We start from the raw sequence: 25,254 nt of genomic DNA on the forward strand, positions 1-25,254 counted from the left end.
ATTTACCAACTCTCAATGGTAAAAGTCCGAACAAGCCAGAGTTTAAGAACTATGTTACGATATATAAAAAAACTCCTCCTTCATAACTATGTTTATAACTATTTCACGGTATAATTATATACTGTGACATAGTTATAAAGAAGGAGTTTTGGGCAAAGTGACATGGGTAGGTTAGGTTAGAAGGCTAGGCTTTACCACCGTTCGGGCTTTTACAGTAACATATATAACTGAAAATGTAATATCCTAAATTGCTTTCACTGATCAGCAGCGTTTGAACGGTAGTTATACTGAAGACAATAATATGTGTCGAACTGTTCTGAAACTGTAAATTAATTTAGAAGTTTTATGTTTCATGGTATTCACTTTAGAGGATACGGGAGACTTCTGAGTCTGTAGACATCAAGGAATCCAATCAACTGACTAAACCGGAGAAGTAGGCTGTACCTTGTATTAACATGGTGGGTTGCTTTGGTATATCATTGTTTTAAGTACAAGAGATTTATTTATTAGTGAGACATAGTTTTATATTATTGTTTAAGTATAATATAAAAAAAGAAACAAACAAAAAATACTTTTATTCATTGTAAAACTCCATTTTATATCGTATTCGCTTTAAACTTGTACCAAGCCAAAAGAACAGTCAATTAAATGTATCGCCTACGCCGAATCTGCGATATGACGCGTCGATACATTCTATAATATTCATTATAAATTACGTTATATGTCAAACTAACCTACACGATACCAAAGGTCGTAATCTGTTGGTTTTTGGTCATTTCCACGTGGCCATGCTACTGAATAGATTTAGGTCAATGTTAAACGTATCGTCCTACACCTGTTGAATATTTCATGGCAATAGTATGGGTTTTCAATCTATTTACATCACCATTAATGGGTTATACAATTGTACCAAGATATTTTTAACTAGCCTGTTTTTCTGTTCCACTGCTGAGCAAAGATCAATCCTCTGGAATCCGCGCTGTTTATTATTTCTGTTTAATCCTTCGAGAACACATCCAGACCGCCACGCCACGCTAATTTGGGAAAGTAATGCATCTTTTACACTATCTACTAAGTTAGAAGAATGACATGGACCTATTAAAATACTACAATTACTTCTTAACATATCTGCTACATGAGAAAAGTGCTGAAGACACCATAACATAGAGAAAAAGAAGACATTAACTTTAGCATCGATTAGATAAAAGTAAAATCGATTAATTATAATCGACACATTTATCGATAGCTAGCGGCGCCTACCCGTCCTCTATCGCAGGCAGGTTGATTGTAGTCACTTGATAAATACACTAAACTGATGAACGAAATACCATAATTGTTTGTACCGCACGACCTGCCCATTACGTGGGACTTATTCGATTTTAATAGGCATTGTCGGGTGTATTGTATGCAGTTTACTTATCACGGATTTGTTTTGATGTAGTAGGACATTTATTGACCTTTAGCTAATTACCGAGTTAGTAGGTATGTACATTGATAATTAATTGTCTAATTATTATCATTGAATGTGAAGGTAGCAACTTGAAGGTGCCCATTTTTACTGCAGTTACTTTTTGGGAAAGAGTTCCCTCTTTATTTATGATTTTATCTGTTATCATTCTACCACATTTAATTACAAATCGGTTTAGCCGTTTACCCGTGAAAGTGCATTAAACACAAGACAATTTGCAGCAAAACCAGCAGTAGTATTTTGGTTTTGAACCATAGCAAAGAGATCACTGAAAAGGATATCTGACGACTGAAGCCAACCATCCTATTATTACCTTTTATAAATGCGAAAGTGAATGAATGGATGTCGCTCTAAAAACGCTAGCTTATAACCTAACACGCAGGATCTTTTTAACAGAAAGTAGTAAACAACAAATTGAAAATGGGCTCCCTAATTTCAAAGATACTGTTACAAAATACACTTTATTACAGCAAAGCATGAAGAAGCTCCGAAACTCGCTGTTATTAAATAAACTCATTTGCATGATTCAATCAACGCGCGCGGATAAACCGCTTGTTTCCATTAAAATGATGGTGTACCGCGAACAGCCTAAAATCACCACCTTACCACTTCTGTACCTGATGTGCCAGAATAACGGAATTTATCGGTAATAGTATTATATATCCATTGAATTTAATGGTTATTTAAATTGAAAGTGTTAAGGAATTTAAGGAAATAAAAAAATTCAGATGTCTTTCTAACCTCAGCCTAAGCGAATCTTTAGAAGTCAGTTTAGTGTTAAAGTTGTTCAAGCTGCCTGCTTGCTTGCTATCTTTTGCTATTGCTGCTGTTTAACTTCAGAATTTAGAAAAAACAAAGAACAATTATGTAACGGGAGAGTTTAAATGAAATTCCATGAGCACACATGTTTTTTTTTATCTTTTATGAATCAGATATAATTGTTGACTATAACTTCAGTTAAACTGAATAAATACATGTTACTATAACTCTTAATTTTTTATCACAAACTACCCTGTAAAAACTGTTGATATTTCTTATTTAAGCAGTTTTCAGTTCAGTGATATTGAAAATTATTCCATGAGAACGTGTTGGCCAACTAATAAAAACTTATATACCCACGATTAGTCTTATCCAAGGAATACCTAGCGAGCAATAACTCCGAAGGTTCAACATCTGACCTGCAATTTTAATCAGCAGATACCAAGTGATGTACGATAATCGTGCAGCAAGAGACCGGAACATATCTCCTGTTTATTAAAACTGATAGGTTTGTGTGGGACTCAGCTCCAACTGATGGTTTTGTTTAGGACATCATTTACTATGAAAGTGGTTGAGGGTTTCGTTCAGGGAGGTAGCTTGTATCCAGTAGCGAGACAGTATTCATTTAACAAGTGAAATTAGCTTTATTTAGAAGAGAAACACTGAGAAATTGTTATGAACGACAAACACTATTAAGTAAGATGATTTCGCCAAATCAGTGTCTTCGTGATTCTCTTTTCATTGCTTACCAGTTTTTGATACTACGCATATCGTTTTTGGTCCCTATTCCAATGCCAAACTTAATTATATCACTATATTCAGGTCGTTACGAACGTGCAAACTGTGTCACAATGAAATAAGAATGTGACAATGTATAAGTGCGAGCGAGAGACTCCGATAAAATGACATGACATGTCTAGGTTCGCACGTTTGAAATGATCCAAGTATAGTCTTTATTTTGTTATTTTAACATAATAAGAATCCACGGCCACTATAACCTACCTTACACGTGCCTCCAATTAATTTAAAAAAACTATTATAATATTGATGTCCAACTTTAATACAGGTTACAAGTGTGCCGAATGTCATTATAATCAGTTCCGATACTTAACTACATAGGAGCGGAACACATTTCGCGACACGTTTATTACCGACATCCGTCCAGTTAAGTGGGGATTTCCTTACACAAACCTTATTATATAGTCAAAAATATTTATGAATTGAATTATCTAACCGTCAACCGGTTAGCCGTTCATTGATGAACAAAGTGTGACACTATAATGCGTAGAAAATTATTAAGAAATCGTCCAACGACTTACTTTGCCGCCATAGGAAGTGTAGCTTTTATACTTTGCTATGTTGATACAAAGTGTGACCGCAGGCCCATTTTAACTATATAAGTATGTATTTAGAAGTATATTAGTCTGTTTATCAGATATTTGATTACCATAGAACAAGCTCTACTTAGTGTGGAATCAAGTGCCGGTGTGTGAGTTGTCCCATGATATTTATGAAATAATTTATTTGTTCGAAAATCGTAAGGCTTTTGTTGGAAATTCCGAATAGCAATCTAGAAGTTGATAGCTAATTTGGCAAAAAAGCAATCCAAAACAACTTTACACATACTAAGAGAAATCAGAATTCAATATCATTATAATAAACTTTATAGCTTTTGTAGTCAGACCTTATTTTTACACCCGCTGATGTCATATTTAAAGGGAATAAATAATATTACAAACGATTATAACAATAAATAAAACATTAATATTCGCGCATTACACAACTCGGGATTTAATAACGTTATACCTTCAGTATTATCAGGGTTAATTAACTGTAATTAATATTTAACGAGCCATCTTACTTATGCAATGATACCTTCGAATCATATCCGAGAAATCAAACCTACTTATATGTAATTAGTTGCCTGGTCATCCATATTGCAAGGATTTTCGGAAAGATATTCGGAATAATGTATGTAATACATCAAAATTATTATTAAAATAAAAATTCCATAGGCACACTTTGAAACACAGCATCGGAAATGAAGATTCATTGTCTAGTAGTCGAGAACAGCAAAAGGTAGCAGCTACTTAAAACTTAGTTCAAGTGATAAGTTTCCCTCTTCACTTTCGAGAGTACAATTTACGGAATTAACCTTATGAGTATCACTGCTGGTCAAATGAGTGTACCTTGGAATTCGAAAACTCTCAGAATGTCGTGATCTCTGCTCGTTCATTATGAAGCATGTCGTTTTTTATTACATTGAAAGATGTATGAAGATCGTTTTATGTAGCAATCTTTATTTATATTGTGTTATTTGGTAGACTAACCTCCTCTACACGCTATTTAACGGGACTCTTCAATCTTAAAGAAGAAGTTAATTGATCAGTTATCAATTTACAAATATATGGTTATTATTTGAAGAACTTTTTTCGTACAAAATAGTACCAAAAGTTTGAGAACCAAACCACGTCTAGCAGTAGGACAGTTATGGGTAAAAAAAGGCTATTAAAATCATCTACATGTACCTGAAAAAGCACCATCCTTAAAAAAACTCGCAAAAAATATTCGTTCAAGTCCAGCACATTTTTATTATCAGGCTGTCAGTCAATCTTTATCGACGACGCCCGACGAATTAACGCCCCAATATTATCAGCGAACAAATTGTTAAGGTTCTTCGTAAACTTGAAATTGTTACATACACTACAGCAGTGTTTCCCAACCTGTGGTTTGTGGACCCCTGGGGGTCAGAATTTCCGTAATTTTTATCTTGGACAGAAGCTACATTTTGTAGTGAACCTTAGTATTTTCTCTTCCCAATTATGGTAGTACTGGGACAGTAATGGGATAAATAAAAAAACATTTTTATTTACTACGGAGAATTATTTCCAGCAAATAAACGTAATTATTTAGCAGCAATTGATTTTTCGGTTATTCAAAAGGTTCTTTGAAATTGCGTTCGGTTTCGTAAGGGTGCACTGACTGGAAAGGTTGAGAAACACTGCACTACAGCATTCACCTTGTTTTGCATTTAAAACGCGTCGCAGCGGGATAATTATCAAGTTGCACGGAGATGTTTTAGGTGTGGAGATATAACTCGATTAGCTAAGTATATGGAGACTTGACGTTGACGAATGCTCAACTCAAGGCTTTAAAAAAGTTGTTCTGAATAAATACACATCGCACGGAAATGTGTTTCAAAATAAAGCTGACTTGTAAGATGAAATAAGATCACGAGCCTTTCATTGCAAAAAAACTACGAAAAGCAAAAAGCAAAAAAACCTTTGTTTCATTTCAATCTGGTTAAAATAAGGTCTAAGAAACTAGGCATAGTGTAAAAAATATTTATTTAAGACACTAATTTAAACACTCTCGGCATAAGTCACGCAGAAAATAAAGAATACCAAACTTTTCGACAACTTAACCCTGCTCCACAGACCTAATAACAGTCAAATTAAAAACTCACAATACCGTTATTCACTAATTTGAACGTCTCATATGAAATAATCTCCATTAAAACATAATTCGTCGTGTTTATTAAAACCAATTCCTTACTAAATAGCTATAAACAGGATAATTAATGTCCGTCCATTTAATTTCACTTGCTGTTAGTCGGCTTAATGAAAGTAGAGTTGATGTTGTATGTAATTGTCGAAATACTTCCCTTTGATGACAAACTCGTTTTGGGAATCCCTTTAGCTTTACTGCTTGCGATACGGACACGATATTTATATAGAAGTCGACGTGAACGTTATGATGTTGATGTTTGAGATTTGTTACAATATATTTATTATGAAAACGTGGTATAATAGATGTGTAATAAGAAGATATAAGCTAGATAAATGATTAGGTATAACTTTAATTCTGATTTTGATAAATTATTGAATTTAAGAAACAATAAAAACTAAAAATACATATATCACACCTTTTTCCCAAAAGGATATGCAGAGTCCAAAGAACGCCACTTAGTACGATCCCTCCAAACTTCCTTTGCTTCATTCACATCCATAAATATAAAAAATCTTATCAGGAAATACTGTTTAACGTAAGTAGAATAACACTGGTCTATTTCAATTTGTATCGATATCGTATGGTTAGAAAAACCTTCTGCAATCGATTTCTCTCAAAATTTTATTTTAAGCCTACAGACTGTTTACGGTGAAGTCCAGAATTAAGAATGACTGACCTTAATTTCTTTGTAATCGAATAGCCGTTTTATTGTGCGTATTGATGTAATGGAGGTGGAATAAAATGAGGTTTTATGCCTAAGAGTAAACAAAATGTTCCTAAAATACATGACAGAACGTTATTGATAAAAGAATCAAAGGATTGTGCTTGCTTATTTGTACTGAAAATTAAAGGCAGGAGATACCAAAAAGAAATGACAATTGTCAACACGTAAAACCTATACGAACTTGCAGTAATTTTCTGGAGACGTAAAAACTATAGGATATTTCGTGAAATTCTAAAGTCAACATGTTTATTTTACTGTACATTAAGATCTGCGATGTTTGTCGTTTGCTTATTTATAACACTAAAATTGAGTGACCTTTAAAGGTCTTCTTTAAATCCCGCAAATAAGAACCTAATCTATAACCTTTCTGAAAGTTACGATAAAAGACCTACTTCAAACTGAACGACAATAAACTCGATGAAAAAATAAAGTAGCAAACCAAAATCCACTGTCAAAGTCTCCCAAAATACAGGCCATAAACGCATCCGTACAATACAGTTGCATAATAAAAAGAAAACAAAACAAGTGACCTGACTTTTCACACAATAAATTGTACAAAAAAACATCGTGTTACACAACCAAACGATTGCGTGAACGAGCAAAATAATCATTTACACATACCCTGCGACTCCCATAATCCATGTGATTTTAGGTCCCAGTACAAATACTGCCATGTACACCACTTAACATTTAAATGATGGTTCCAACCGATAATTTCCCCACCATATAATTGAAATGAAGTCTCCTCACGATAATTGAAAAGGTGAAGTTTTTTCTGAAGAAACTTTCCAAAATAACTAGGTGTTTTTGTGTGTGGGTCAAGTTGACCGAGTAACGCCCAATTTTATTTTTTATATAAAAAAGCTAAAAGTTCATCGAATACGGCAATTTACATATGAATCAGATTTAATGTGCGAAGAATTGAGGATCAAAATGAGAATTTTGACGTTAATGCGAAAAATTTCAACGAATTTATAGTTCCTATGCATTTGTACTTTTTCAAAATCTGTTTAATACGCCAGTATTGGACAGTTGAACAAACAATAGTAAGATACTTATAATACTTCTAGACAGGCACAGAAGCAGTGAGATACTTAATATAAATCTCAATATTAATTTAAATCACTTTTCGTAACATAATATTTTCACACGACCATTCATTCAGGTCATCTAATCGACCTTAGGAAATCCCCGTCCATTCACAAAAATCAAGATATTACAAAACATCTATAAATTATTAATAAAAAGAGACGTCATATTCAATAGCAATATTTCTGTCCTTTTCTAAATAAAGGTTGACACACCTGGCCTACCTTGAACCTTGTAGAATTGTAGAACATCGAATCAACTTAAAACTATCAAATAGAACAACAAGTTTCTAGATCTATTTGCGTGGGCGATAGAAAGTATACAAAATTGATACAAATATCGTTTCTATAATTCGTATTAATTATATCGTTAATGACCGATCTGTTAGGCGCACCCCAAAATTCTTTTGTAAAAAAACAAGCTAGAAATAATATTGCACATTGACTTTAAGTGACGCAGGAACGAGCAGAAATATACTAACACTATTTTTCTTCTCTCCGATCATTTACTAATGCGTTCTAATATTTCTAAGAGATGCAATTTTAGTGTTTTTCTATATTACACTTCAAACAATTGTCTACAGACTTTTTACACATTAGATTACTGGTGTAAAATGTACATCTCTACTCAATTATCTAGTCCTTTCTTTAGCTACAAAAAATCTTCCGCCTTTAACTGGAAGCATCCAGCTCTAGCTGACAGTTGTTTACATTGTGCTGCTATACTTCGTCAGAAAACTAATAAAAGTGCGGGCACGGCAACAGAAGGTGTTTAGTTATCCCGCTTGACAGTGTGGAATCGATTATTTTTTCCAGGAGCGGTGAATAACGACACGGCCGTCACTAGCTAAAGCGAGGCTACAATACTGAAGTCAATCAACCTTCGAACAAAAAGCAAACATCCCGAGCTATAACCATAACTTTAAACGCGCCTATAACTCTATTTTTTCATCACCTACATGATTGGCAAAGAAATCGATTTGTAAACAACACAATAAGAGTATTAAATATTATTATTCTCAGGTGATAAAACGACGTTGTAAGATGGCCGCGGTATTTTTGTTGGTAAGAATAAAAATGCTTGATAACGCGAAACTGGCCATATAGCAATTTGCATTAATATAACGTACACGTTGCCAAGACAGGAACGGCACACTTTGTAAGTGGAAAGTTGTAACTACCCACCTTCCTGAGTAATTGTTCGAAATTTTTGGAAGTTTTCGACAAGTATGCGAAGTTTGTTCAACTAGCTGGCGTCTTGTACAGTACTTAGCTGTCAATGGAGCGAGAGGTAAGATGACGTGTAATAATTTTAAATTTTCGTGGAGTATAGGTACTTATGTGATAACTGGATCTCTACTCTATATTATAATAATACGTGTTTCATAATACTAGTCATCGATATTCTAAGTAAAAGAAGATAAGCACTGCGCGAGGCAAGTTCATGAGTCATTTATCACACTAGTCTCTTTCGCTCTCAATAAATTAGACATACAATGCTATTTTTCGACATATTCTAATAGTTACTGCTGGTATGATTTATTTACAAAGCAGGCCACGCAGTTTAAAATAAAATCCCTTTCGGACTTTGTTTTAACATTAAACGCTTACTTTTGAACGACGTGTCTATTTTTTATAGCTATTTTCGATGCGTTGTTTCAGAAGGGCTAGAAGAATATAGCAAGCAAATAAAACGATAAATAAATATCTCTTGTTAACAACAAGTTGAACAAAAGACATGAGTCATTTCACTTAACAGTTTTCTCGAGTAAAAAAGCCTCGACACCTAGCATATCGCCTTCAAATACCTCCATATAATTAATTAGGAATCTAAGTAATTAGCAGTCGCGTTCATTACAGCTCTCACTGACCAATATCAGCATAATGTGGCCATCAACAGTCGTAAATCAACATAACACGGCACTTATGGAGCGTTACAACGCAATGATACTGTATTGTACGTGAAAATGTAATAAATGATTTACTTTTTTAGTGTTAGAAATTGTTCATGGGTAATAATTGAAGGAGAGAGAAAGAAGAAAAATACAGAAAATTAAGTTTCTCGGTCTACTTTTTATGTTTCAGATATTTATGTAGTTGTTATTTTTATTATATTTATAAAAAAACACAGGTTGGTAGTACTTTAGCATTTCTTTTTAAATTTTTGTTAAATTCAAATGTCAAGTTAAACAGAATCGAATTTTCGAAAACGCAGTTCACTTTTGGTGGAAATATAAATGTTTTCTAACCAGTATCTTCTCAATTTAAGCGCTAAGTAAAAATCCAAGAAGTTTTTTCCAAAGTACATTTCCTAAAACGTAAGTAGTAAAATAAATAGTTCTTCCCAAACAATCAAGATAAGATGTTTACCCAAAGAGATTACGGGGAACTGTTTTTCACATGAGTTCGTAAGTTGTACGGCGATAACCCGAGAGCGGGCTTAGCAAAAATAAGGGCAGAATACACACGTAAGCGCCGTCAAATGGAAAAACTTTCTTATGTCCCGTAACAAACTAACGAAGTAGGTAAAAGAACTTAGTGAAATATATTCAGGGGTATGCGAGAAAACGACGGTAGAATGTCTGTAATGGAGAACGATTGCCAAGAAAGTGATGTATCGGCGAATTGTGAACGTTATTGTGGTATTTCAGAATAGATGAGTTGGTTTTCGCTTCAAATATAGATTGCTGTTGAAATGATAGCTGTTTTTTGTGTTTTTTTAAACGCAATATAAGTTACTAACTAATTATATTCAAATTTGTGTTTTTTTTCATATTCGATTTTAATTTTAATAGACAGTCGCTGGTAAAGACGTAATATAGCTTAAGATATTATTCAAAATACCAGTTAAAAACTATAATAGAATATCATTACTTATAAGTATATTCAAATACTGTTTGAGAACACAAAACAGAACATACCTACTAATCAAAGACCACACAAAAACTAATACGCGCCAGTTCAATCGTCCATTGTACTATTATAAGCTGTGTAATCTCCATACTACAATCATCGAGACAACCAGATTGACGCTCAAATAAAGTCTGTAACTACGATCCTCTATAAATTTACCCCATTGAAATGACGATCAACTTGCGAAATTACCCAACCAGCATAAAAAGACACTCCAACCCTCATACAAAAATAAGAATCGCTTAAAGAATTCGCAGCAAACGATATCACCGAAGGTTCACATTAAAATGGACGGTATTATGTAGTAAGCAACGCACGTAGCAAAGATTATTCACGGTACGTCACAATATTTTAAACGGATGCATTAAGTTCTGACCCCTCACAGATAATATTGGTGTCCAGCATAATATATTTAATGAATGTGGAAAAATAAGGTGTTACTTTATGCAAAAACGTGCATAAAGTCATGAGAAGTTGCAATATGTCGGCGTGAAAGCGAAAAAACTAATATGTTTCGTGTTACTTATCTCTTTTGTTGAGTGTAATGTTTATGGCGTTTTGAAAGCCTGAGTTATAAATCGACGTGTATTGGTAATAACCTGCTGAAACGTTTTTATTATGCTCAACTCGAAGATCTTTAGCGTTCGTAAATATATCGTATTTTTAACAATACTGCATGATTTTCGTATATTTAAAAATGGGTCACGAAGAGTTCAATGCAGTCAAATTGCGTAAGAGTAATCAATAAACCTTTTAATCCTGTAAGACGATATTGATACCTGTACCTGAAAAAGCACATCAAAAACACACAAAATGCAATGTAAAATTGTTAGTAGTTAATAAATTAACTTAAAACTAAATTAAAAGAAAATCGCACATACCTTGCAGCAGTCTTCGTAATCCGTCTTCAATGTTCACAAGACGCAAAAGATTGGCCAATCTTATAAACTAGAATTATAATAACGTAATGTAATCGAAGCCAAAAGAAAGCTGCTCGTACGCCTTTCCTCTGTCGGTGTTCGCAAACCCGAAGGTGGATCATTGAGCAATTATTGCATGTTTATTATTGTAATATTCACGTCTGAACGGCGAAAGTAATTATGGGGACAGCATGCAACTTTTGGCATCGACACAGTAAAACCTATCAACCGTCTGAATCGAAAATGCATATCTCCGATGTCTACATGCATCAGCGAGAGAGCATCTCGATTCGGCTGGCTTTTATCATCGATAAAAACCAAACACTATCGGACACGCCCCTTAAACATCGATATTAATAACGTAATGTAATTAAAAATGACAAATTGAATGTTTTACGGCAATGTCTGCAATAAAATTAAAACGCGGCGGGAGGATGATCCTTATGGTCCGTGTTGGCGGCGACCAAAATTAAAGCACAGCAAAATTCCATCGAATGCGTACACATCACTTTAGGCCTTTAAATGATGTGTCGAATGTCGATAGAATAGTGTTGCGTTCTAATTGGGGCCCCTCGGTCGCCGCCCCTATTTACATTTTCAGTCAAGCGACGCCTTCGTTAAAGTTTCACCATTACGCCCGAGGAGGGCGGAATATAGCTTCATTTACTGAAATTCAAAAAGTTAGTCGTCGGTGAAACTCCAAGTCCCGGCGCAGGACATCATAGAAGATCAAGTTCCCAGGGATTATCCGACAGTGGATGGGGAGAAAGGTAACTTAAACGTACCACAATACAAAACCTGATAAGATTTTTCAACATTTTATTATTTTTTATATATATATTTTTTGTAATGTCTCTTCCGATTTCATCTACGACATTGTACAACCACATAATATAAATTACTTGAAACGATAAAATAAGTTTATTAAAAATAGAGTAGATTAAATCTTTCAAAAAATATTTAAATAGAAAAAACTTGTACAACATTGCATCTAGTATTACAAATGATCTCGCTTATTATGTTATTTATTGTACATATTTACAAAAAAAATGTATTTTACAGTAACAATGATCTAGCGTCTTTAGGTATTGTTTCTATCACATTGTCATTATTACGTCACGCCTGGGACAATAATGTCAGGTCCCAAATGCGACATTATAGTAAAAAACTTAATCATCGAGTCATTTTGTTTGCAGTCGGCCATTTCACAACCATTGGAGTTATTCAGATATTGTCACAACACTGCATAATATTGTCACTTGATGTTGCCGAAACGGCCGCCAACGTACGACATGTAAATGAATTCATTAACAGTTTTACATTTTGATGACTATTGTAAACTCACGTGACACGATCATTATTGTAGAATAAATATTGATAAAATTGTACATGTAACATGCATAAGATAATTAATTATTTTCATTTACATCTCGCAAACAATCGGCCTTAACTGTTCGTTACAATAATGTACGAGAAAGCGATTACCCACACGCGCCGCAATAAAGTCGCACTTCAAAACTGTACTATAAATATTGTAATGAGAGCTATAAATTTTATACAAAAATATACATGTAGCTACCGCGTGTGTGTAAAGGCCTTAACACGGACAAGCCTTAAACGAGAATGGAATTATTGCACGTCGCACATTTATCAGCGAAACATGAGTAATCGTCTCGGAAAGCAATGAGCGCCCGTCGAAAAACTTAATTTCATATTTAAATATATGTTTTCGATGTTTTTCTCTTTGTTTTTCGGCGTTCGGCTAATGTTTCTGTCAACGGCGTGCCTAATTTCATGATTGACACTTCGCTTGTCGGATGTGCTGTGCATTGTACAGGGCGGGACATCCATGTTCATAAATTCGCGACTGAAGCACTTTTTGCAAAGCAGTTTGTTTTGCAGTAATATCTTCAATTTAATGTAAATTGTACTTTGGAAGTTGCACAACTTTAATGACATTATCAAGAAAACTGTGTTTGTTAACATTTAGGACAAGGGAAGTGTCAATAACTTTGAACTATCATTGTCAATATAATAAAAAATCTTCAGCAATAGCGCCTGGTTAATTAATTCTTGAAATAATAAGTACCAATTCACACATGAGCACATTTTTGGAAGGCCTAATATTTAAGAGATTCCGTATTAATACTGAGAAACAGTCATTTAGTCTAATTTTAAGTACAATCTTCGGCTTCTCACTTGGTCGTTCATAAGGCACTAATAAGACACTTCGATAAGTCTTCATAAGTACAGTCAGCAACAACAAACTTTGTAAATTTTTGACGAACTTGTATAATTTACTTTAAAAATTTAGTAGCATTAAATATTTACAAGATTACGCCAATATAGCAATTTATGTGGCCGAGTGTACAACCGCATCACTTGTTAGGAATACAATACGTTACTTAACACTTAATATATTAATTTATTATTATTATTGTATCAACGTCAAAATCGCGAGATCCAATTTTACTAGCACTTTCTTACTATACTAGAACTTAGCAGTTTATTAAAATTTGGATACTAGTAAAATTGAACTATTTATTGGCCGATGCTTCGTTGAAATATAATATAACCACACAAAAGTGTAATTTAAGTCTTATTTTAAGGCACAAACACATACATTCAGAAATAAATGGTAATATAATTTATCTGGCTTAATATGTAACATAAAAATGAAATATCATTGTAAGAGCAGGCTATTTGGCGTGTCGCTCGACTCATTTCGCAACACGTTTGAGTCCACAGAATATTTGAACAAAGCACCGGCCAACGTACCAAAATTCGCTCACACACATCATGCCTTACATTAAACTCGTTACTCTGGATGGATCACAAACAATGTTAAAAATATACACTGAAGCGCACACTGGGAATGTTACGTACATACAGGTATCAATAACAGGACTTGGTCCCGAGTGGACTTGTCACTAACTACTATATAAAAATATATATTAGAATTTTACCATTAAAATTATTATGAAACAATTTTTAAGAGATCACCCATGAATGTATCCGAAGTCGCTGCAGCAGCACCAACATTATAGCACCAATTAAAAACTATTGGGGTATTTGCGTTTTGAGACAGATTTATCTATGGTACCTAACATTAATTCGATGCGTTCAAATTCCGTCGTTGAACTTAAAACTACAAAGAGGATGGCACTCGTTTAATGGCCTGAGAATTAATGAGTAAAATGCATTAGAGTAAAACCTTACAGTAATCGATTTGTAGGTGCAAAAGTAAATGTTGAATTTAGACCATAGTATTCGAGTATTTATTATTTCTCAGGCGGCGAACATTCAACATTTATTTCTGCGATAACTTCGTAACTTTACTTAACAGTTAAAATAACGCGAAAATATAAACAAAATGTACATAGCGAACATAAACGTTTTATTATGCTAAGCCTCGCGTCTGTGATTTGGTAAAGCGAGTCACGTATGTCTGTTTGTTTGTCTTCTTGTCTCGCTACATTCTATGCGTCATTCCGTTTTGATATATCAACTATTTATGATGGTTTTATGTTAATGACTTGTTGATTTGTATGATTCGATTTGCGATGGTTTGAGTTACGGATCGCTTCGTTATGTAGATTAAGCGCCGATTGTATCACAATAGAAAGTTTAAGAACACAAATATATGAATTCTAGAGAGCCGAAAACAAAGAAATATTTCCATAAATATAGCAACTCAACTTACTGTAAAACAGAGTGTAAAGTGTCTCAAGTGCCATTTAAAAAATATTGCGACTTGTTTATGTCGGATTTTACAATCGGCAACATCCGCAACTATAAAGTCGAGAGCAATAGTGACATTCGGAATCACAAAGTAGATATTGCAGGACCATTATTACAAAACGTATCGTATAACAGCACAAAAGAGAGAACAGAATTAAGTCATAATTTAAGGAGGATGGCCATTTCGAAAGGTTGTGTAACTCCGAGTGTACTGCGAACGCTTTTTATCGCGCGCACCACCTACGTGATGACGTCACACACCCGCAGAACCAAACAATTTTAAAATTGTAAATACGAATTCATTTGATTTAAATCTCGCTGCCGCCGCTAACAATTGTGGCGACGAGACCTCCGCTTTGCGATTTAAAAAAGTAAGTTAGGTCGCGTAGGTTGCGCTCGCGCTGTCGTGGGCGGGCGGAAGTGAGAGCGTCAACGTGGAGACTTTTGCGTCCTTATCTTACAACAATTAACGCCGCTTTGAGTGAACAAGATGGCCGATAGACAATTCCGCAATGTCACAGATCACAAAACTCGATACTAGACTGTCAAGGCTCGTCAGTTTACGACCACTTTCGGTGCAGATTGTGATGCAACTGATCAGATCTTGAAATCCCAAGTTACCGTAGCTACGCGTGCCTTTCATTGAGAAAAATATGGTCATTATCGTCCGGATACTTATTGCAAAAATTACAATATTCAAGTCACGTTTCGTCGCGAATGCTCTTGTAAAAAATTGCACTAAGTATTGGTTTTAAAGCGAATCGGTTCGGTATTGATACGGTTCAAATGAACAGTCGTGTTATCGATCAACCTGGGAGACAGCCCACCGCGGCTCGCTTACATACTTACACATTAATTTGATACAGTTAGCCAACTTTTCGCAAGGTTGAACCTTTTTTTAATGAGATATCAAAAGTAACAGTGAAGTAAAACAGAACACGTACTGGCTGGTTTAACAGGCGTCAGTAATTTGTGTCATGGAAAATAATCATGATTGGTCATAAGGAAGGGAAGTCTAGTAGACAAAAACATTTTATGTGATTATAGGCGAATCATCGAATTTTACAGCCGTGGCGAAGATGATCTTATACGTAGAATTGTTTATAACCAAGAAACAGTTCTGTCATTAAATTTTTCAATGCTAGATGAGTTTTAGGAAACGTTCGAAGTAATTGCAAAGGCCTTGCACAACGCTGAGTGCATTCAGACAAAAGGTCTAGCAGTAATAAAATTGGCGAACACTGTCGTCTCCGCATCAAATTTACGCGATCAGCGGCGAATCTAACACGATTTCATCGGTTTATCTACGATCTCACGATGGTGCAAGTTAAAAGATTCAGGATTTAACTAAAGAGAAGAGCTTAATGTATTCGAATTGAAAGACTACCCCGTTGATTGTTTTTTATGTAACGTTTTATGATGATAGAGGTTGTATTATTTAGGAATATAAGTGAAACGTGTGTAACGTTTTAGATAAAACGTTCTGGGACATATGTTTTTTAATCTTTGAGATAACAAATAATGTAAGTACGTTCTTACTAAGTGTCTTCGCGTAGAGCATTTTTTTCAAAGTTCTTTTAACTTGTGCCACGGGTGTTGGGACGCCACGAGCCATCTTCACGACTTTACGATCCAATCTCGTCATGAGAGCGCTACGCAACGGTACAGAAATAAGAATAGTGTGATGATGTTCCACACTTCCTATCCCTTCTACAACATGTTGTTCAGTCAATTGAAGAAAAACTTGCCGTAGTTGCTGATTACTATTTTTGGCTGAGGTGATCAGAAACTCATGAGATGGGCGGATTCGGATCGTGAGCTTTACAGGCTCTTCAACCAAGTGTTACGTATTTAAATATCTCTCATTGATCTTGGACATACCCAATAAATGATCCGGTTGGGTATCGAAAGAAATGCTTCTGTAATTCTGGTCAGACAATCACATGCACATTCAGGTTTCAAAATTTACTTTCCTTTTGAACGTAACCAATTTAATTTGCTACAGTTTTTAAAAGGGACACATTCGATTCTAGAGAAAAAACAAACTGGTTTTTTGATACAGTTTTTAAAGAAAGGCCCGCTTTGTTAATGAAGGCAATTTCGGTGACTGGACTGATTAAGGAGTCGGTGACAGGCATCGATTACGCATTAAGAGAACCGTAAACAACTGCAATATGAGCCACTCATATTAATTAATATCGATATTTTGCTGATTAAAACATTAGCCCAAATATTCACATTAACTTTGCACAATCGATTGGAAAAATCCGTGATAGGGTAGAATGTAAGTGTAAGTAGAGTTTCGGTACAAGAAACCAACGAGCTAATCCGCTGGCAACGTTGAAACACCTCAGCGCTATGCACATCACATCGACGAGTTGAGATTCACGACACGATCGCAACGGTACGATAGTTGTCCGCAACACAATAATTCCGGAACATATCTAGTTAAATGAAGCAACGCGAGCCACAGTGGTCATACATAAATCATGCGCGGGAGTACGGGCGCAGTGCACGCGCGAATGTGTAGCGCGCCATTACACGATCCACGCTCGGCGGGGAAGGACGTCACCCACGCCTCATTCTAATGCAACCATGAGCCAATACCTCGATTATATCACCGTTTATGTAGGTGGCCTTATAAGGTTAATGTTTAGAACTACAATTAGTCCGTTTTGAAAGGCCCCTTAATATGTTTAGGACATTGGACGATTCCCACGACAGTCCGAGCGGAACTAATCCGCACGTACTGGGGTATTTGCATTTCAAAAGGTTTTGTTTGTGTAAAGCTCGTTGATACTGCCTATAGAAAAAGTGTTATGATGGATCGGCGGGCACAAAAGCTAAGGATTTGTTTTCAGTACTGAATGGCCCTCGAGTTAGCGCCGCACGCGTGTTGAATACATTATAACTGGAAGTACAATTCCACTCTGTGTGCACAAGTGTTTGTAGGGAAAATAACGTAACACAATGTACAGAATACATGTACATACGTATTATAGTGGGAAGTGTAGACTAGCTCCGTACATGTCTTTGAAAATTGAACTCGCGTGCCTTTTGAGGATCAACCGTTAGCGTATCGCGGTACGGTTCAAACAAACCTATCTATAAACATGACTCCGAGTGAAACAATCCTCACGATATGGAGAGACAATGTTAAATCGAAGCCGTTTCTCCGAAACAACAGAACATGAAATTGCGCTCATAAATCTTCAAAAACAAAAATGACAATTGTAACCAAATAACTACGGCGTTTACACACAATCCCGGTCGACGTTCCCACGTAGCTGTCACCGCGGGCAAAGGCACACTATACACAGCCTATCGGCGCATCTACACCACTCCGGTGGACAATCGTCCTAACAAAGCCTTACCGACCGGAGCCGGGACCCAATCATTTCCCACGCGGTAACGGTCGAGCTCAACTGGGACGCTAGTTTGAATTTATGGACGCGGAACCATCGCACCGGACTACATCCAATACCATTTCACTATGACCACTAGTGAAGACATTACTTGATAAAACGGACTTGTACTACAACCGATAGATCCTAGTCTACACAGTGATGAAGCCAAAACGGCACACAGATCGCTATACAAAAGCTTGACCGATAAGTTTCTTTCAATAACAGAAGGAAACATTGTTTGAACAATAAGATGGAAAGAATCGCTGTCATGTTGCGATAAAGAGCTATGACCGCGATGCTCTCATGCGAATATTTTGAATCATTACATTTGTTTCTTATGTCAAATCGATGAGTCTGAACATTTTATTGTGCGGAGACGGAGGGAGTAGTGTTAGAAATAACCAAACTTATTTTTGTTCGACCACGTGGCGTTACTCTCGATGTAGAGTATTCTATGTTTAGGATATATTATCTTATCTTTGACGTTAGTACAGGGAGACATTTAGGCTGAACCTATTGTTTAGGTTTATCTGAACGCATGTGCTATGTATAGTGATCGTAGTAGGTATTCTGGGAATGTTTTCGCCGCGTATGATTCATGTCTGGGATCACGAGTATAGTAAATAACGCGGCAGCGATGGCAGAAAAACAGCATCGATCTGCTGTGATGTACTGTAACACAATATCTAAAGCAGGTCGGAGCGCGCGCGGTGACGCGCTCCGCTCGCAGTTTACGCTATTCTCGGCGCGGGCCTAATTTTAACCATCTGCGTCTCCCAGTCTAGTTTTAGGAAGTGGGCCGACTTGGATTCGTCGAATTAATCGACTCGGATCTCTGTACGTAACGTCTGACGATCCTGTACATCGATCCGCCGATAATCTGTGAGGTAATCGAGAAATTGTGTGTACACGGTTTCTATTTTCAAAGTGCGAATGAACGCCTTAAGCTTATAAATGCGGCCGGGCGCAGCCGTTTATACTGTATTTAATTAAAAACAAAACACTTAATTGGCCTTATATAAATCCGGATGACGCAATAGCTGCCAATCAAAGGATCTAGCACAGATGTTTGTGAATTGCGCAAGTGGCACATAATCGAGGGTCCAATTATCGAAATGACACAGACGTCTGGAGTATGTAGTCGGACGATACAGTCCCGACTAAATCTATAATGGATGAGGCGCGTCCTCGCGTCAATCCAGTAAACGAGATCGCATAATCGGGCGCATACATAACCGAGAAGACAATGCGGCCCGCACTCATTAATGGCAACGAATTAAAAAGCTAGCTAGAGATAGGCAGTAGAGCGCGGATAAATTTCAATTAGAGCAATCGGGCCGTTTCACGGAAGTTTCTGGAGATGCAGCCCGGGATAGCGGCGCAACAACGTGCATACGAATGACCGTGTCCAGCGCATACAAAGGGGGACCTCCGCCGCAAATCATTAGAATTGCGGTAAGTGAGATGTGAGCGGAATTGTTAGATCAGATGCTACTGCTAGATAATGACGTTCACTTCGGATTAGCTGGCACCGGCCTCTAGAATGTTTACCTCGCTTATACAAAACAACGCGGCTTTCGGAATATAGGGTCGTCGTTGAAAATCTTGGGAAACGACCCATCAGTTAGAAGCGTCCACTATTTATTGCGATAGTTGCCCGTCAAAATAGGCAGATTGTTTGTTGTTGTTATAATAAATGTGAGAGTGGAATTAATAAATGTGTCAGGCGTACGTCGTCACGAGAATGATGTACAATGTAAACGTCGGGGCATAATTTGGTCGGAGGATTTGTGACGCCCTCCCGAGCAGGCCGGCCGCGACTCGATTCTCGCCAATTTGTAAGCGCCGACATAAAGCGCAGTGTAACGAAGCACCTAAACAACGAAATAAGCGAGCGCATCACGAGCGCCCCGCGGTATATCTCACCGGCTGACATGTCGACAACACAAGAAGCTACTCGGACTTTACATTCGCCGACGTAACGAGGGGAGCCGCCGGCTCGCCCATTGTATTTATGCCTTAAACACAATTTATTTATTCGCCAAACATTACGGAGACACAAAATCTTGTCCATAAATACATGTGAAAGCACATATCAAGTATCGGAATGCAAACGGCGGGGCTCGTGTCTGAATTATGCAACAGCGGCGCAGGCGCAGGCCTGCCGTAATAGTGCACGGAGTGGACGCCCAACGCAACTCCTAAAATAATACGTACCGCGAATGTGGATAAGCGCACTGCTCTCGAAATAACGCGCTGCCCAAATCTCGAGCGGAAGATGCCATCGCAGTGACGGAGCGCCACCGCGCCAAGCCGGGCTGCTCGCTTAGTCGCGCGACACGCGGGGTGATACCGTGATGCTGCTCACCACACTCGCCACTTTCATCCCAGATACGTTGGCCGATCCATTACTTAAATGACGGCGCGAATGGTATTTATTACGGTCATTGCTCTTGTGGAAATTTCACCAAATTGCGAGTGCACCTCCCGTACGTTCATGTCGGACAGATCTCTTCATTTATCCGCGGGCCGGAGACACGGCAAAGGCGGTTTACGAATATTAGCCTTATAGCTGATCGACTGTGAGTCCATCGATCTTACCTCCGGGTGGTCGGGCGGCACCATGTTAATTACAGGGGAGAACCGATCATTTAACGTGAATTTCGCAAACATTAAATAATTTTTAAAATATCGAACCGGCGATCCGTTCACGCGAGGAATAATAAATTAATGATCGCACCAACAGAGACGCGGACCGGCTCGAATCGTGGTCACCCGCTTCCTTAAAATTTACACACAAATATGTCCCCGAGAGTGTAATCAAACGTTAGGAACAAAAGATCAAATAAAGCTGCGAGTAGAACAATAGACGTTGAACGACGTTCATTAACCGTTGATATGAAACAGTGAAGAGCCGGCGCACTCTTGTAATCCTAGAGCCACACGCGGCGATGATTACAACGCACCTATTAGTCAAATTAGCTTTATTGTTGCTTTTGAGTTGCACAAGGCGACCAATCGGCTTACACACAGACAATTATGTAGGTAATACATTAGCTGATACAATACGATGAGTCAGCTGAAATTGCGGCGAGCGTTTATCAAAACAATAGTATTGATAAGTTAATAAAGCGAGGTGCGAGACGCCTAACGAGCGATTACCGCGATGTGGAGAATAGACGCCACGCGTCTCACGCGCACGGAATACGTTATGTGCGCCGTGACTCACCGCTGTTGGAGACGCGCCCTAAGCCTCCTAGCCTCATTGTCACTACCTAAAAAACAACAATTTACGAGCCGTGTGGACGACTCCTAAACACATTTGGAGAACCAGTTACAGGAGACACGAACGTGATACAAAACAGAAAGAAACTATCCACGTCGGAATGTAAGCGGGCACGCGCGCGCCGAAAGCGAAATCTCAAGAGTTTGCGATGTTACGAAACATGAGTATTCTCGATTAGGGGATACGAGCGTTGCGAGGGCACTGACCGACTTCCACATTTATAACGCTAATTCATGCACAAGAGCATCTGCATCCTACGGCAGCGTTACGCCAAACACTCGCTCCGCTAATACAGTTTATATTCACGGAACAGACACACCAGACGACGCATTACACGGTGAGAATACGTAAAGAATTATATTTATGTAAACGACTTCACAGTGATGACAGGTGAAACTGTTCCTAGCGGGAGAGAAAAATGCCGCCTTTGAATATTAAGACACATAAACGAGATACGGTATGTCCAACACATAACAAAGTCACGAAAACATGTACAGCGAATAGAACAGCGCGATAGAAATCTCAGGCGCGCTCCTCGCGGGACGCGCTTATCTCTCCAAATCGTAATTACCGCGTGAATATTTCAATCGATTCGACTTATCGATGATGCGCGAACAATAATGATCAATATCGCTCCGGACGTATTATTTCCGTACGTCAAACGTGGAATCGGTGAGAATGACCCACCTGAAGACGAGAGATTTTTATCAATCCGCCCGCAAAACGAACGAATCGACGTAATCGATTTCAACATATCGGAGCTGACAAGCGATATTCGAGGTCGGGGGCGAAGGCTCAGTGGGCGCCGGATGGGTTCGAAATTAAAACGATATGCAAATTAGGTACGAGAATTAATCGTCGGGTGCAATCGACGCGACGGCAGCGAGACCAGCTACTGGGTACAAATCGATGAATAAATAGTGTCCGATTAGTGGCGCAAGGTGTGTTCAGCGCTTAATGGATGAATCGAATCCGAGCGAGTGAATGAATCGACGCGTCAGACTAGCCGTATTTGGGTGTATTTGATCAGTTGCGGGTTTCATTGATTACCGTTCGCGCGAACGAGACGATTCGGTACACAATTAGGTGTGATAGTTATCGAGTGAAATACACACCATAAGAGTGCGGTGTGAGCCACGGGTGAAGTCGGGTTCTGGATGTACTGTCGATGTACTGTGAGAATATGAGCCGATACGTGAAAGCCACTGTGTTACTCGGATTGATTTTCTCAGTACGACGACGCCGAGCATCGTGTTTGACAGGAGAATTTATAATAATCACTAGCGGTACCGCGGTACCACCGAAAGTAATTTTCAATTAAGTTTCTTGATAATCCGGATCACGCGGGACCGAGTGGACTTAGAACCTGAGGCGACAGCGCGCTCCCTTGATAATTGGAAACTGTCTCTAGTTTTAAATAACACCTGCTACTTAGTTATTAGCTGCTTCTTTCTTCTCTTTGGAATTTCATAAATATTTACCGCTATCGTTACTTTTGTTGCTTAGTTTTCTAGACGTTTTTCCCCAGCGCTCCACGATGTATGCTAATAGAGTGGTCGTTAAAGCGTCCCGCAACGAATTGGATTATAATCAATATTATTAAGCACCGTTTGAAACACGTGAACTTTTCAAAGATACAGAATGAAAGGCCGATTCATTCATAATAATGAATCAATAGTAGCGCGACCGCTCCCACTTCCGAGTCGTCACTCTAAACGATAAACCGGTCCGTGGCGTTAATTATAAACCGATTTTAAATCAGATTATTTCGCTACTGAACCGCTCTATCGTATATCGGTTTCGACATCTCCTGCACTCGGATCATCAATTTCATTGATAGGATTTTTACTTGGAGATTAATTGAATCATGGAGCTCAAATTGAATTTTAAGCACGAGTCGCATTGAAATTTAAACGGATTACACTTTAGAAATCTATTTACAAGTAAGAACAGAGCAAGTCGGAAAATAATAATGATAAATGAGCACTTCTCCGTCAACGGAAGCGTTAAATTCCACCACGTGATAATTCATTTCTTACGTCCACGGCTGCTTCTTATCTTTAACGATCTGAATGAATACGTCAATCTCGATTCGCAATCGGTTATGAGACGTTCGCTCATCAACATACACTGAACATTTTTATTATATTGCGCAAAAAAACTTTCATAAACACGTCCGTAACTCAAACCCTCGGAGCGACGTGATCAGCGAAAACAATCTACTCGTCAAAATATTTACAAAATATATTAACAAAACAGTTTATTGCTTGTATATTATTCTTTCTCTTACCTAAAAAGCTAATCTAGAACGTGACTATCTCGTTAAACAGTCGTAACCTGCCGCTAGGGGCCGCATCGATCAGGATTTAGTCTAAGTGCCATCAGAACTACCGTTGTGGGTGATGGGACATGTGGGGATGGGAGAGGTGAGGGTGGGAGTAGGGCTGGCCGAGCGAGCTGAGGGGGAGGGGCGAGGGGCACGGCGGGTGCTGGTGGTACTGCTGCAGCGGCGACGGAGCCAGGCCCGGGTGGTGCTCGATGGGGTACTGCGCGGTGCTCGCGTACAATTGCCTCACCTTCATATCCTCGTCTACTACGTTATACGTGAGCTCTGTTTCCTCGTAGCCGGTCGCCGCCATGCGCTGCTCGCTGGTGGTGGGCGGGTCGGGCGAGTTGAGGCACGTCTGGATGAGCCGCTTGCCCGAGTCTGACGTGATCATCGGCTGGAGCTTCCGCGTCGCGAACGTGTACACATGACCCGTCTCCGACGCGACTAGCAACATCACTTGTGTCCCCGTCAGGGTCGATAGCTCGTATGCCTAGAAACAACAACAAAACAATTCGTTAACACTTTAAACCTTCGCTGAATAAGTAAAATACTTAAGTAATATTTTGTGAGCATTTGTGAGCGTACAGGTAGGTATTGATTTTTCAATAAGCTGCGTGCGCGGTACAAAAACTTTTCAACCTGTAATTGTCTGAATACTAAACCTAGGCCTCATTTGGTAAAGACTCTGAAACGTCTTATTTAAAAGCGCTCTAAGCGTTTAGAAATTCACAAGTCTTAGGTCGACCTAAAACCGACGCTTTCATACCGTTGAAAGTTCTAGATTACTTTACACACAACATTTTTCATCGTCGACTTTCACACAATTTACTTAGACCTCGAAATGTTAGTTTGTTATTTCATTACACGAGACAGGAAAACTACTTTGTTTCGTCAACAACACGATAAGGGGAGTACTCAGCCCAATTTGAGGCTCGGTGCTTCAAAGTTGAGCACGGCCGGTGTAATCGGCGTCCTAAAAGTTTTCTTCCCGACCTTTCACCTCTCCCACGCTACTAATTCGTATGTAAACCGCTGAGTTTCGTTTTCGGGAGCAATATCACTCTCTCACGGCACTCTTTGTGTATGCAAGACGAATTATCACACCCACT

The 25,254-nt window shown here is 38.0% G+C and overlaps 1 protein-coding gene across 3 annotated transcripts in view; it reads right to left on the reverse strand.

Annotated features, from left to right (window-relative positions):
* The window catches only part of bs (serum response factor blistered), a 244,418-nt gene that overhangs the window by 196,468 nt on the left and 22,696 nt on the right, over positions 1-25,254 (reverse strand). For all 3 annotated transcript variants that reach the window (XM_076119337.1, XM_076119336.1, XM_076119339.1), the window contains exon 2: positions 24,393-24,635. In XM_076119337.1, coding sequence (XP_075975452.1) covers positions 24,393-24,635 — 243 coding nt within the window. The remainder of the gene's footprint in view (positions 1-24,392; positions 24,636-25,254) is intronic.

This window comes from Anticarsia gemmatalis, chromosome 10 (genome assembly GCF_050436995.1).
Source record: "Anticarsia gemmatalis isolate Benzon Research Colony breed Stoneville strain chromosome 10, ilAntGemm2 primary, whole genome shotgun sequence".
Taxonomy (NCBI): Eukaryota; Metazoa; Arthropoda; class Insecta; order Lepidoptera; family Erebidae; genus Anticarsia; species Anticarsia gemmatalis.